The sequence below is a fragment of the Hemitrygon akajei genome, chromosome 8 (genome assembly GCF_048418815.1).
Source record: "Hemitrygon akajei chromosome 8, sHemAka1.3, whole genome shotgun sequence".
In the NCBI taxonomy this organism is placed as follows: Eukaryota; Metazoa; Chordata; class Chondrichthyes; order Myliobatiformes; family Dasyatidae; genus Hemitrygon; species Hemitrygon akajei.
Genome location: NC_133131.1, coordinates 167,743,740 through 167,756,809, shown reverse-complemented (window position 1 = coordinate 167,756,809; position 13,070 = coordinate 167,743,740). Strand labels below are relative to the sequence as shown.

General features: G+C 46.0%; 2 protein-coding genes across 10 annotated transcripts in view; one reads left to right on the top strand and one right to left on the bottom strand.

The window, feature by feature from the left end:
• Positions 1-13,070, top strand: part of LOC140732414 (pituitary adenylate cyclase-activating polypeptide type I receptor-like) — a 546,399-nt gene that overhangs the window by 524,016 nt on the left and 9,313 nt on the right. For all 9 annotated transcript variants that reach the window (XM_073055037.1, XM_073055036.1, XM_073055034.1 and 6 more), the window contains one exon: positions 11,170-11,299. In XM_073055037.1, the coding sequence (XP_072911138.1) occupies positions 11,170-11,299 (130 nt within the window). The remainder of the gene's footprint in view (positions 1-11,169; positions 11,300-13,070) is intronic.
• LOC140732415 (secretin receptor-like) overlaps positions 11,767-13,070 on the bottom strand; it is a 236,510-nt gene continuing 235,206 nt past the window's right edge. The window contains exon 13 of the mRNA XM_073055044.1: positions 11,767-12,959. Within this exon, the coding sequence (XP_072911145.1) occupies positions 12,912-12,959 (48 nt within the window). The 3' untranslated portion in view covers positions 11,767-12,911. The remainder of the gene's footprint in view (positions 12,960-13,070) is intronic.

The following is a 13,070-nucleotide window of genomic DNA, read 5'->3' as shown; positions in this document are numbered from 1 at the left end:
CGGCACGGACTAGAAGGGCTGAGATGGCCTGTTTCCGTGCTGTAATTGTTATATGGTTTTATAACAGTACATAGTTGTCTTTGAGCCTAGTGGTACGTGCTTTCTGGATTTTGTATTTTCTGCCCAATGGGGGAGAGAATGTCTGTGGTGGGCAAGGTGATTGAGCATGCTGGCTGCTTTACTGAGGCAGTGAGAAGTGTAGACGGAGTGCATGGAGGGGAGGCCTCTTTCTGGGATGTGCTGAGCTCCGTCCACAACTCTCTGCGGTACCATGCCATGATGCATTCAGATAGGATTCTGTCTGTGGAGGTGCATCAGTAAAAATTGGAGAGGGTCAAAGGGGATATGCCAGATTTCTTCAGCCCATTCAGAAGTAGGCACTGGTGACTTTTCTTGACCATGTGGTTAGATCAGGACCAGGAGTTTGGTGAAGTTCAGCCCAGGCAACTTGACATTGTCACCACCACCCTCACCCCAGCTCCCCTGTAATCATTGACCAGCTGCTTTTTAATGCTTATCTTGACGTCTTGATGTCTCAAGGCAAAACTCATTGTCCAATCTCAAGGAGGGATCTTGGGGGGTGCAGGGCATCTCTGAGGTTAGCTAGAAATGTACAAAGTACATCCAGTCCTAGGATTTATAAAGAACCTTAGCCCACAAAAGCCACAAGTTTTTGCTAATATATTAAGCACTATACATTAGTAACAATTGACAGATTTTGTGAGGCCACGGCTCTTTATAAATTGTAGGATTCTATGTGCATCGTTAGGGTTAGGCACAGAGTGTCCGGGTGGACTCCACTAAAGGAGGTGTAAGGTGCTCCTTCCCTCCGTTAGCCTGCAGGTCACCCTTGGGCAAGGTGTAGCACCTGAACAGGGTCATGTGAAGCCATGGGAGCAGGTGGTGCAGATCACAGGTCCTGGTTATGTGACCACTGATACCAGGCAGACCATCTCGGTAGAGTATTGATAATGGCTGGGGTCTCCTGTCTTGTAAAGACACTGTCCAGAAGAAGGCAATGGCAAACCACTTCTGTAGAAAAATTTGCCAAGAGCAATCATGGTCGTGGAAAACCATGATCACCCATGTCATGCAACACAGCATGTAATGATGACGATGATATTAATCAATAACCTAATCAAGTTGGTAAGCTTGTTCAAAAGGTGTATGGTGTGTTGGCCTTTATTAGTTGAGTTCAAGAACCACGAGGTACTGTGGTAGCTCTATAAAACCCTGGTTAGATCACACTTGGAATATTGTGTTCCGTTCTGGTCTCTTCGCCATTGGAGGGGCATATGGAAGGGTACAGAGGAGATTCTGCCTGGATTACACAGCATGTCTTATCATGATCGTGTGAGTAAGCAAGGGTTTTTCGCTTTGGAGCAAGGGAGGATAAGAGGTGACTTGACAGAGGTGTACAAGATGATAAGAGGCATATAGATAGAACAGACAGACAGAGAATCACTAATACAGGAGGACATAATTTTAAGGTGAATGGAGGATGTCGGAGGAAGGTTCTCTCTCTCTCTCTCTCTCTCTCTCTCAGAGTGACGGGTGCCTAGAACACACTGCCGGGGGTGCTGGTAGTGGCTGATCCATTAGCACAGGGGATCCCAGCCTTTTCCATGCCCCTACCATTACTCCAGGGAACCCCTGCACCGAGCCATTTAGGAAAATTTTATCTCGGCACATGGATGATAGGGAAATGGGGAGCTGCGTGGGAAGAAATGGCTAGGTTGATTTTAGAGCAGTTGAAGTGGTCCACACAGCGTTGTGCGGTAATGTTCCGTGTTCTGTTAAGAAGCACACTGGAGGAGCTCAGCAGGTCAGGCCAGCATCTATGCATGGAAATGGACTGTCGATCTTTCAAGCCAAGACTCCTCACCCAGAATCATCCACAGATGCTGCTGGACTTGTAGAGTTCTCCTGCACTTTGTGTTCTGCTTCAGATTCCAGCATCTGCAGTTTCTTGTACCTCCCTCTGCAACTGGATCCTCAACTTCCTAACTGGAAGACCACAGTCTGTGCGGATTGGTGATAACATCTCCTCCTCGCTGACGATCAACACTGGTGCACCTCAGGGGTGTGTGCTTAGCCCACTCTCTCTATACCCATGACTGTGTGGCTAGGCATAGCTCAAATACCATCTATAAATTTGCTGTTGATACAACCATTGTTGATAGAATCTCAGGTGGCGATGAGAGGGCGTAGAGGGGCAAGATATACCAAATAGTTGAGTGGTGTCGCAGCAACAACCTGGCACTTAGTGGCAGGAAGACGAAAGAGCTGATTGTGGACTTCAGGAATGGTAAGAGGAGGGAACGCATACCAATCCTCATAGAGGGATCAGAAGTGGAGAGACTGATCAGTTTCAAGTTCCTGGGTGTCAAGATCTCTAAGGATCTACCCCAGTCCCAACATATCGATGCAGCTATAAAGAAAGCAAGACAGTGCTATGTTTCATTAGGAGTTTGAGACAATTTGGTTTGTCACCTAAAACACTCAAGAACTTCTACAGATGCCCCATGGAGAGCATTCTGACAAGCTGCACCAATCTCTGGTGTAGGGGTGGGGGTTTGCTACTGTACAGGACTGAAAGAGGCCGCAAAAAGTTATAAAATTAGCCAGCTCTATCATGGGTACTAGCCTCTTTAGTATCCAAGACATCTTCAAGGAGCTGTGCCTCAGAAAGGTGACATCCATTATTAAGGAGCTCCATCACTCAGGTCATCCCTCTTCTCATTGTTACCCTCAGGAAGGAGGTACAGAAGCCTGAAGGCTTACTTATTTACTTACTTATAATTGACTTACTTATTATTTTTCTTTCTTTCTATATTATCTTGTATTGCTGCGGCTAAGTTAACAAATTTCACAACACATACCTGATTCTGATCAGAGTGAGGATGACTCATTTGAATACACAGAGCGTTGTTGGGACCACGTCCAGGGTACTGCCAACGGGTTTCATCTCCTTCCTGACGAGCGAATATATTGATTTTGGAGGCAGTGTGAAGAAGATTCACCGAGTCGGTTCCTGGGATGTCAAAGTCAAGTTTATTGTCAAATACACAAGCCCATGCCTGCACAGGTACAATGAGGAACTTAAATCACAGGAAAATAGCATCAGAGAAGCAGCATTTACAAGAAGAACAAGTAAACATAAATTACACACAATTTTTGCAAGAAATAACAGAAACAAAGAATGAAATCCATTTTAGTGTGGAGTGATTCGAGTGGTCATTGTGTTGCTAAACCATAGAGATCAGGGTTGTTCAAGAACCAAATGGTTGAAGGGAAGTAGCTGTTCTTGGATCTGGTGGCGTAGGATTTCAGGTTTCTGTACCCCTGCCCGATGGTAGCGGCGAGATGGCCCAGAAACTGGAGATCTTTGATAATGGACGTTATGATGCAGGTACTTCTTGATGCAGTACCTCCAGAAGATACTACTGATGGTGGGGAGAGATGTGCTCATGATGTATTGGGCAGAGTCCACTACTGCCTGAAGCTTCTTGCGTTCCTGTGCATTCAAAATGCCGTACCAGACCATGGTACAACCAGTCAGGATACTTCCAACAGCACTTCAGCGGAAGTTTATAAGGGCGTTTGGTGAAAAACCGAACCTTCCTAATCTCCTAAGAAAGAAAGGACACCAGGGTGCTTTCCTTATGATTGCTTTCACGTGCTGAGCTCAGGACAGGTTGTCCGACATGTTGACGCCCAGAAGCTTAAAGCTACTGACTCTCTCTCCACTGCCAGTGCCTTAATACAGGCTGGCGCATACTCACACTCCTTCGCCCCTCTTCCCCAGTGATGCGTTGTGCAGTTTTAACTCACTATTGTAGAGCCTTCCTGTCTGCCACAGTGCAGCTTCCGTCCCATGCAGTGATGCAGCTCATTCTGTGATGCAGTTCCTTAGACCCTCATCTACTTCAGTGACGTCACTTCTCATTTTAAATCCAAAGGACATCACTACCGCCTGCCCTTCTCTGATCTTTCATCGAAGGAGAACCCTCCCAACTCCCTAATCAACCCTGTAATCCATTTTCAGAACTGCCTCCAACGCAAGGGTAAGTTGCAGGTTTAACGAGGTCAGATCTGTGTGTCCTGTCTGAGGTGTTCTCACAGAGACGGTACTACTCTCAATCCTTGTGAACTCCACCTTTCCTGTACCGATCGAATGCTGAAATTACTGGATGCCTACAGAGAGGGTATTTCCATTAATGGGGCAGTCTAGGATGTGTGGGTATGGCCTCCGGAAAAAGGGTGGTGAGGAGTTTCTTCAGCCAGAGAGTGACAAATCTGTGGAATTTGTTGCAACAGACGGCTGTGGAGGCCAAGTCAGTAGGTTTACTTAAGGCAGAGATTGATAGGTACTTGATTGGTAAGGGCGGGTTAAGTGAGAAGGCAGGAGAATGGCGTTGAGAGAAAAAAATCAGTCTAGAATGAATGGTGGAACAGACTTGATGGGCTGAATGGTCTAATTCTGCTCTTCTATCTTATGGTCTGTTGCCTTCCTAAGGGTTACTATAACAGTATGATAGCTTGTCATTCCTCCACAAGGCACCCAAGAGTATAAATAGCCTGTCATTCTTGCACGAGGCACCCACTTCTCTTTAAATGCTAAAACTTCGTTTTTGCTACAGTTTATAAGACATTGGCCAGCAGCTTTTCTTCTGTGTCTAGCAAGCACCATACCTGACCCCACTGGTTTCAACACTACCTTACCCTGAGCCTCAATCACCATCTGCACCCACAAAACCAGCCCCAGGCTGGGAAGTGAGACCCTGGTCTACCCAAGCTCATGCAGCTAGATCTAACATCATGGACCATGGCCTTATCTAGAGTCACCCACTGAAACACTTGACAGAAGGCCAAGTGACCAAAGCTGAACCAGCTGTCAGAAGAAGCAGAAGCCTGTGAATATCTACTCTACATTCATGGAGCACTAGAGCACAGAAATGGGCCTTTTGACCCATTTAGTCCATGCCAAACTGTGCTCTTTCTTTGTCCCATCCACTCACACCTGGACCATAGCCTTCCATACCCCTCCCATCCATGTACTTATCCAAACTTCTCTCAGATGTTGAAATCGAACCTGCATCCACCACTTCTGCTGGCAGCTCGTTCCACACTCTCACCCCTGAATGATGAAGTGCCCCCTTACATTCTACCTTTCTCTCTTAACCTATTGGTTAAGTTCTAGTTTACCCACCCTCAGTGGAAAAAGCCTGCTTGCATTTACCCTATCCATATCCCTCATTATTGTGTAGACCTCTCTCAAATCTCTCCTCATTCTCCTTCACTCCAGGAAATGAAGTCCTAACTTATTCAACCTTTCCCTATAACTCAGGTCCTCGGACCTTTAAATGTCAAAAGACAGAAGTAAAACAAGCCAATTTCCTGTGAATGCCATAAACAAGAGATTCTGCAGATGCTGGAAATCCGGAGTAACAGACACAAAAGGCTAGAGGAACTCAGCAGGTCAGACAGTATCTACGGAGGGGAACAGTTTTCAGATCCTGATGAAGGGCCATGACTGGAAACATCGACTGTTTATTCCTTTCCATGGATTCTGCCTAGCCTGCTGCATTCCTCTAGCAATTGTGTGTGTTCCTATAAATGTCTGTTTTATTTATGGATTTGAAAAGGCACTTCTAAGAGTGCTGTTAACATTTTTTAAAGCACTTAACATATTGGAGAGGAAGTTATTGATGCAATTGGTTTATAAAACTGAGGCTTTCTAAGGCATTGGTCAGCCCGCGTTTGAAGTATTGAGAGTAGTTTGGGCCCCTAGTCCAAGAAAGGACGTGCCGACATTGGAGAGGGTCCAGAGGATAGTCACAAAAATGGGCCCTGGAATCAAAGGGTTAATGTATGAGGAGACTTCGATTGCTCTGGGCTTGACTTTTGGAGTTCAGAAGAACGAGGGAAAATCTTATTAAAACTTACTGAATATTGAAAGGCTTAGGTAGCGTGGATGTGGAGATGTTTCCTGCAGTGGGGGAGCCAAGAACCAGAGGGCACAGCCTCAGAATAGAAGGTGTCTTCAGCCAGAATAGAATCAGAATCAGAATCAGACTTTAATCGCCAAGTACCTATGCACATACAAGGAATTTACTTCCGGCAGATGTTGTCTCTCTGCTCATAACAATAACAATGATAAATATAAATGAAAATATAGATTATACATACAGGTAGTGCAATCCAAGTAATAGTTAGCCGACAGTTAACCGGCAGTTAACTGTTCAGCAAAGTGACCGCAGTAGGGAAAAAACTTCTCCAGTGCCTGTTAGTCTTAGTCTAGAAGGTGGTGAATCTGTGGAATTCATTGCCACAGATGTCTGTGGAGGTATGTCACTGGGTATATTTAAAGCGAAGGGGTTACAGGTTCTTGATTATTAAGATTATGGGGAGAAGACAGGAGAATGGGGTGAGAGGCACAATAAATCAGCCATTATTGAATGGCAGAGCAGACTTGCTGGGCCTAATGGCTGAATTCTGCTTCTCTATTTCATGGTGTTATGATTAAAAGTAAATTACCTCTCTCCCTTACCGGCGTACTTCTGCACCACAGTAGTGTGGCTGCTGGCATCCTGTTCCAGAAAGGTGAAAGTGCAGGTTCCACTGCCAGCATTCCCGAAAGTTGGCAATGTCCCTAGGAGGAGTCCAGTGTTGGAGCGCCCACAGGGGGGTCACGGTCTGGTCAGCTCTGATAAAACCTGGTACTCTGTATCCACACCCAAATGGACACGCCAAGCTTTCTGACAGTTATGGAAACAATCTCTGCGAATTCCATAGGGAACTGCCAACACTTATCAGGATATACTCGGACTGACCTGTCTATATTTCTCACTGCCTTTTCTTGATACTTCTCGCTGTTGTCCCCTCTTCGGGCTCATATGGAAATTTGGCTCATTGCCACTCTGCTAACAGACTCAACAGTGAGAAGTCCACCTTTCATAAACAATAGGTGTCTAGGGTCTGTATGATGTGTGGTTCAACCAAACAGGAATGTCCTGAAGTTCTGATTAAAGATCTTCGATTTGAGTGAAGATGCGTAAATACTGCCCAGACACAATTGTTGGTTGGCAAGAAATAATAGATCTTGCACTGCATAAAATTATAAAGGAAGCATATTTACAAATTTCAGCTTTGTCGAACAGTTAGTAGGAAACAAAAGGAAAAAGAAGTGCTCATTACAGTTAACCCAGTCCAAATGGGCACATAAAGTTCGAGCACATCTTGAAGTTACCTTTTTACTCTTCGCTGGACCCACGATCTGCACAAGAGCACTAACCACCTGCCGAACATGGCTCAAAATCCACTTTGAAGTGGGCTTTCTCTTGGGAGTATTGACCCCTCCTCAGAGCCATTCACCTGCACTTTGTGCAACAGGGACGCTCCTTCCCACAGCATCCTCAGCCATCTTCCTTTCTGTCCTCTCCACAGCTCCCGCCAAAAGAAAGACCCGCAAAACATATTGTCTGTCACAAACCTCACTCCGCCCAGCTCTCTGTAGAACCTTCTCCCAATTCCACCACGCTGACTGGCTGGCACAACATTCCTAAGTTGAACATCATAGCCCATTATCTTTTAGCCAAAACTAAAATATTCTAAAAGCAGATCACATTACTCTTACAGAACTGCTAAAATGAAATACCTACAGCATAGCAGTAAAAATCTTAACCAGGGTGTTACACCACCAACATAATCAAAAAACCCTCCCACCCCGGACATTCTCTCTTCTCTTCCCTCCCAGAGCAAACTCTGGCTTTAAAGTGCTAAGCTCAGCACACCACGGAAACCAGCTCCTGCTCCATGGACTGTCTACACTCCTCGCTGCCTCAGTGAAGCGGCCAGTGTAATCAAAGACCCCACTCACCCTAGACATTCTCTCTTCTCCCTTTCTCCCGTTGAGCAGAAGATGCAAGCACCTGAAACACGTAGCACAAGGTCCAAGGACAGCTTCTGTCCCACCGCTGTAAGACTATTGAATGGTCCCCAAGATGGACTCTTCAGCTAATGAACTTGCACCTGCACTTTCTCTGTAACTGTAACACCTCAGCCTGCATTCTGTCATTGTTTTCCACTGTACCTCATCAATGCTCTGTTGTGATGAATTAATCGGTGTGGATGGAAAGCAAAAACAAGTGTTTCTCGATACTCATGGCAATAATAAACCAGTTTACTGATCTACCACTCTCCCCTTCGAATACTCCCATTTCAGTGCCCATTTACCTACATTCTACTTAAGGTGATGCCTCAAAAAGGTGGCATCATCTAAGACATGCCCTCTTCACATTTATACACGAGATTCTGCAGAAGCTGGTAAACCAGAGCAACACATGCAAAATGCTGAAGGAACTCAGCAGGTCTATGAAAATGAATAAACAGTCGATGCTTTGGGAAAAGGCCCTTCAGCAGGACCAGAAAGGAATGAGAAGCTGGGGGAGAGGAAGGAGGGAAGACTAGAAGGTAATAGAGATGAAGCCAGGTGGACGTGTGGGGGGAATGATGTAGAAGTGGGAGGTGATAGGTGGGAACGGTAGCTGGCTGGAGGAGGAGGAATCCGAGGGAGAAAGGGAAGGAGAGAGCACCAGGGGGGTGGTAGGCAGATGAGGAGAAGAGGTAAGCTGGGGAATTGAAGAAGAGGAAAGGGTGAGGGGGAAAAATTACCAGGAATTGGAGAAATCGATGTTCATGCCTATCCTGATAGAACATGAGGTATTGCTCCTCCAAGCTGGAAGTAGCCTCATCGTGGGAGAAGAAGATGCTGTTGCCCAACATGTCGGAAATGGAATGGGGATAGATATTAAAATGGTTGGCTACCAGGAATTTTTTTTTTTGCAAATGGATTGGAGGTGCTTGACAAAACCACACCCCCATCTATATCAAGTTTCACCAGTGTAGAGGAGGACACATCGAGAGCACTGGATTCGATAGAAGTGCTTCCCCCACCTCGAGGGACTGTGTGGGGCACTGAATGGAGGTGAGGGAGGATGTGAGTGTGCAGGCGTCAGCCTTCAGGTGCTTGCAGGGAGAAGTAGTGCGAGGAAGATGTGTGTGGAGGGACAAATGGACGAGGGAATCACAGAGGGAACGATCCTGCGGCGGGGGGACGGTAAATAAAGATGTGCTTAGTGGCAGGATCCCTTTGGAGATGGTGGAACTTGTGGAGAATGATGTGTTGGATGCGGAAGATCATGGGGTGGTAGGTGAGGACAAGAGGAACTCTGTCACTGTTAAGTTGGTGGGAAGATGGGGTGAGCACAGATGTCCAGGAAATGGAGGAGATACAGGTGAGGGCAACATCAATGGTGGAGGGAGGAAAGCCCCATTTTCTGAAGGAGGAGAGGAAAGCCTCATCCTGGGAACAGATGCAGTGGAGACGAAGGAATCGGGAAAAGGGAATAAAATTTTTACGGGAGTCAGAGCGGGAAGAGGTATAGTCAAGATAACCGTAGGAACGGGTGCGTTTATAAAAGATGTTGGTAAACAGTTTGGCTCCAGAGCTAGAGACAGGGAGATCATGAAAGGGGAGAGAGGTGTCAGAGATGGTCTGAGTGAGTTTAAGGGTGGAAGTTGATGAAATTGAAGAGCTCAGCATGGTCTGCATGAAGCAGCACCAATGCAGCTGCCCAAGTAGCAGAGGAAGAGTTGAGGAGCATTACGAGGGAAGGTTTGAAACATGAACTGTTCTACATAGCCAACAAAAAGGAAGGCATAACTGGGGCCTACATGCATGCTCATGGCTACACCATGAGTTTGTAGGAAGAGGGTGGAGCCGAAAGAGAAGCAGTTGAGGGTGGGGACCAGTTCCACCAAACGGAGGAGGTTGGTGGTGGAGAGGAATAGGTCAATGAGGGAAACCCTCTTCTCATTACTACCATTAGGGAGGAGGTACAGACTCCTGAAGACCCACACAATGTTTTAGGAACAGCTTCTTCCCCTCTGCCGTCAGATTTCTGAAGGGATAACGAACCCATGAACACTACCTCATTATTTTCACTCTCTTTAATTCATATATGTATATTATGTATTGCCCCATACTGCTGCCACAAAACAAAACATATGTCAGTGAAATTAAACCTGACTCTTTCTGACTTTACCTGCTGCTCATTCTGTGATTCTCTTTGCTTATGACTCACTTTCCCCACTTAGTTTGGTGTCAATCTGTCAAATTCATTGCCACAGATGGCTGTGGAGGCCAAATCTTAGGATGTACTTAAGGCAGAGCTTGATGGGTTCTTGACCATTCAGGGAATTAATTGTTACGAGGAGAAGAAGAGAGAATGGGGTTGAAGAAAAATAGTCATCATGGTTGAATAGTGGGGCAGACTCGATGACTGAATGGCTGAATTCTGCTCCCATATCTTATAACTTTATGGTCCTTCACAACTTGTCCCTTTGTCACTGGGATTTCTGGTACGGAATGCAGGGTTCTCCTGTGACCTTTCCACACTTGCCTTTCACCAACTGTAGCAAAACTGAAAGACTGACAAACAACCAACGTGCAAAAGACAAACTGTCCAAATACATGAAAATAAAAATAAATAATGCTGAAAACATAGGTTGTTGAGACCAAGAAAGTGAGTGTGTAGGTTGTGCAATCAGTTCAGAGTCAAGGTGGGTGAAGTTATCTCCTCTGGTTCAGGAGCCTGGTGGTGTGGGACGTGAAGCTCCTGTACTTCTTTCCCAATGGCAGCTTTGAGAAGTGAGCATGGCCTTGGTGGTGGGGGTCCTTGATGATGGATGCTGCTCTCCTGAAACAGTGCTCCTTGTAGATGTGCTCGGTGCTGGGGAGGGCTTTTCCTGTGACGGACTGGGCTGTCTCCACCACTTTCTGTAGGCGTTTCCATTCCTGGGCATTGATGTTTCCCTACAAGGACATGATGCAACTAGTCAGGATACTCTCCACTGTATATCTATACAACTTTGTCAAAACATGATTCCATAATAAGCACCCTTTGTTTGGAGAAGACTTTCACAGGAATCTAAGCTACAAACATGACAGGAATTGAAATATTAGTTTCTTCCGGCTTGTTCTGTATATGTTAACAAGATCATTTTGAATTTAACATGCGAGTCTTGAATTCTAATGGATACGGTTTCTGTTTCTTCCCGCACATTTCCCCCCCCCACCCACCCTTGTCCAATCACCTCACACAGGAGACTGTCCCGGTCAACACTCCTCCTCATTCCGCTGTTTGGAATTCACTACACGGTGTTTGCCTTTTACCCGGAAGATGTTAACACCCTGGATCGGCTGGTGATTGAGCTGGGATTGGGATCCTTCCAGGTAACGTGGTCAGAGTACCGTAAGTCGGCCGCAGGACAAGGGGAGGTACTGTGCGGATCCCACAGGCCGGTCAGCTGTCTGCTCGTGTCCTGATCCATGGCCCTCCACAACCTGGCCTCTCCCTATGCTTAGAAGTGTGGAGGAACAGAAGGGTATTGGGTCCATGTCTCTAAGTGGCTACGCAAGTTGATAAGGTCGGGCGTGGTGTGTGGGCCTTCTTTAGTCAGGGGGCTGAGTTCAAGAGCCGTGAGGTAATGATGCAGCTCTATAAAACCTGATCAGACCACACTTGGAGTATTGTGTTCAGTTCTGGTTGCCTCATTATAGGAAGAAGGTGGAAGCTTTAGAAAGGATGCAGTTTAGCAGAATGCTGCCTGGATTGGAGAGCACGTCTTTTGAAGAATGGATGTGCGAGCTAGGGCTTTTCTCTCTGGAGGGAAAGAGGATGACAGGTAATTTGATAGAGGTGTACAAGATGATAAGAGGCATAGATAGAGACTTTTACCAAGTATTGAAATGGCTAATATGAGAAGGCATATGTAACCCCCTGGGTCGCCTCAGGCTCGCTCAGCTCGTTCTCGTCTGGGGGGAGCAGCCTTCGGCCCCGCCAAACTGGGTAATCAGCTTGTGTGGATGCTGTGTAATGTCCCCACCTCGCCCAAAAACAGACAGTACACCATATGCGATTAAATGATTACAATTTATAAAGATTACTATAACTAAATGATTAATAACGATACAGTAAATATGAAGGAAAAGAAAATAAAGAAAAGGCGCCAAACTTATCAAAGTCCAAACCACTTCGTGCACAGCCGTTGGAGCTCAATTACTGAAGTCTTCTGGCCACCATTCGATCCCCTCCGAACTCCTCAACTCACAGCTCAGGACCACCCGAAGTGGTCAACCAAGCACATCTATCTTCGTCTCCTCTCCTCGGGGTAACTCCTGGCCTCGGACCCCTGCTTGGGGTCCGTTCCTCACCCAGTTTACAGCATCGCGTCCTCTCTCTCTCACCCCCTCGCGCCGATCTCCCCAAAAGCCCGCCAACAATAGCTTACAGACTCAGAAGAAAGAACACCATTAATCCCAATTGGTTAACAAAGGAATACAATTCTCATTATCGGTAAATTTTAACCCAAACAAGCTTCCAGCACTCTCTCGCAACAAAGAAGCAGTCCTACTTCTAACAAAACAAAGAAGCCATTTTGATTAACATACGGAGTAACAAAGAACAAGAAGAAACCCCCTTTACACATAATTTTGAGGTGCTTGGAAGAAAGTCAGAGGTAGGTTCTTTTATACAGTGGTGGGTGTTTAAAATACACTGCCTGGGGTGGTGGTAAAGGCAAATTCATTAGGGATGCTGGAGAGACTTTTTGACAGGCAAGTGGATGAAAGAAAAAAGATCTACATAGGAAGGAAGGGTTGGATGTTCTTGGGTTAAAAGATTGGCACAACATTGTGGGCCAAAGGGCCCTTTTGCTGTGTGGCATTGCATTATGGTCCATCTTTGCACTCCTTCAATTCTTCTCCAAATCTTCCCAATCCAGGCAAGAAGTTCTAGAATTCCTTCTCAACTTCTCCTCAAAGGCCTAGTTCTTCCAGCAAGCTTTTAATCATCTGTGCTCACCACATTCCCTGGGAAGTCTGAAGTTATTTCCTGAAAGAATAATACTAATAAGATTATGAGAGGGATAGATAGACAGACAATACCTTTTTCCAGGGGTTGAAATGTCTAATACAAGGGGGCATGCATTTGAGACAAGAGGGG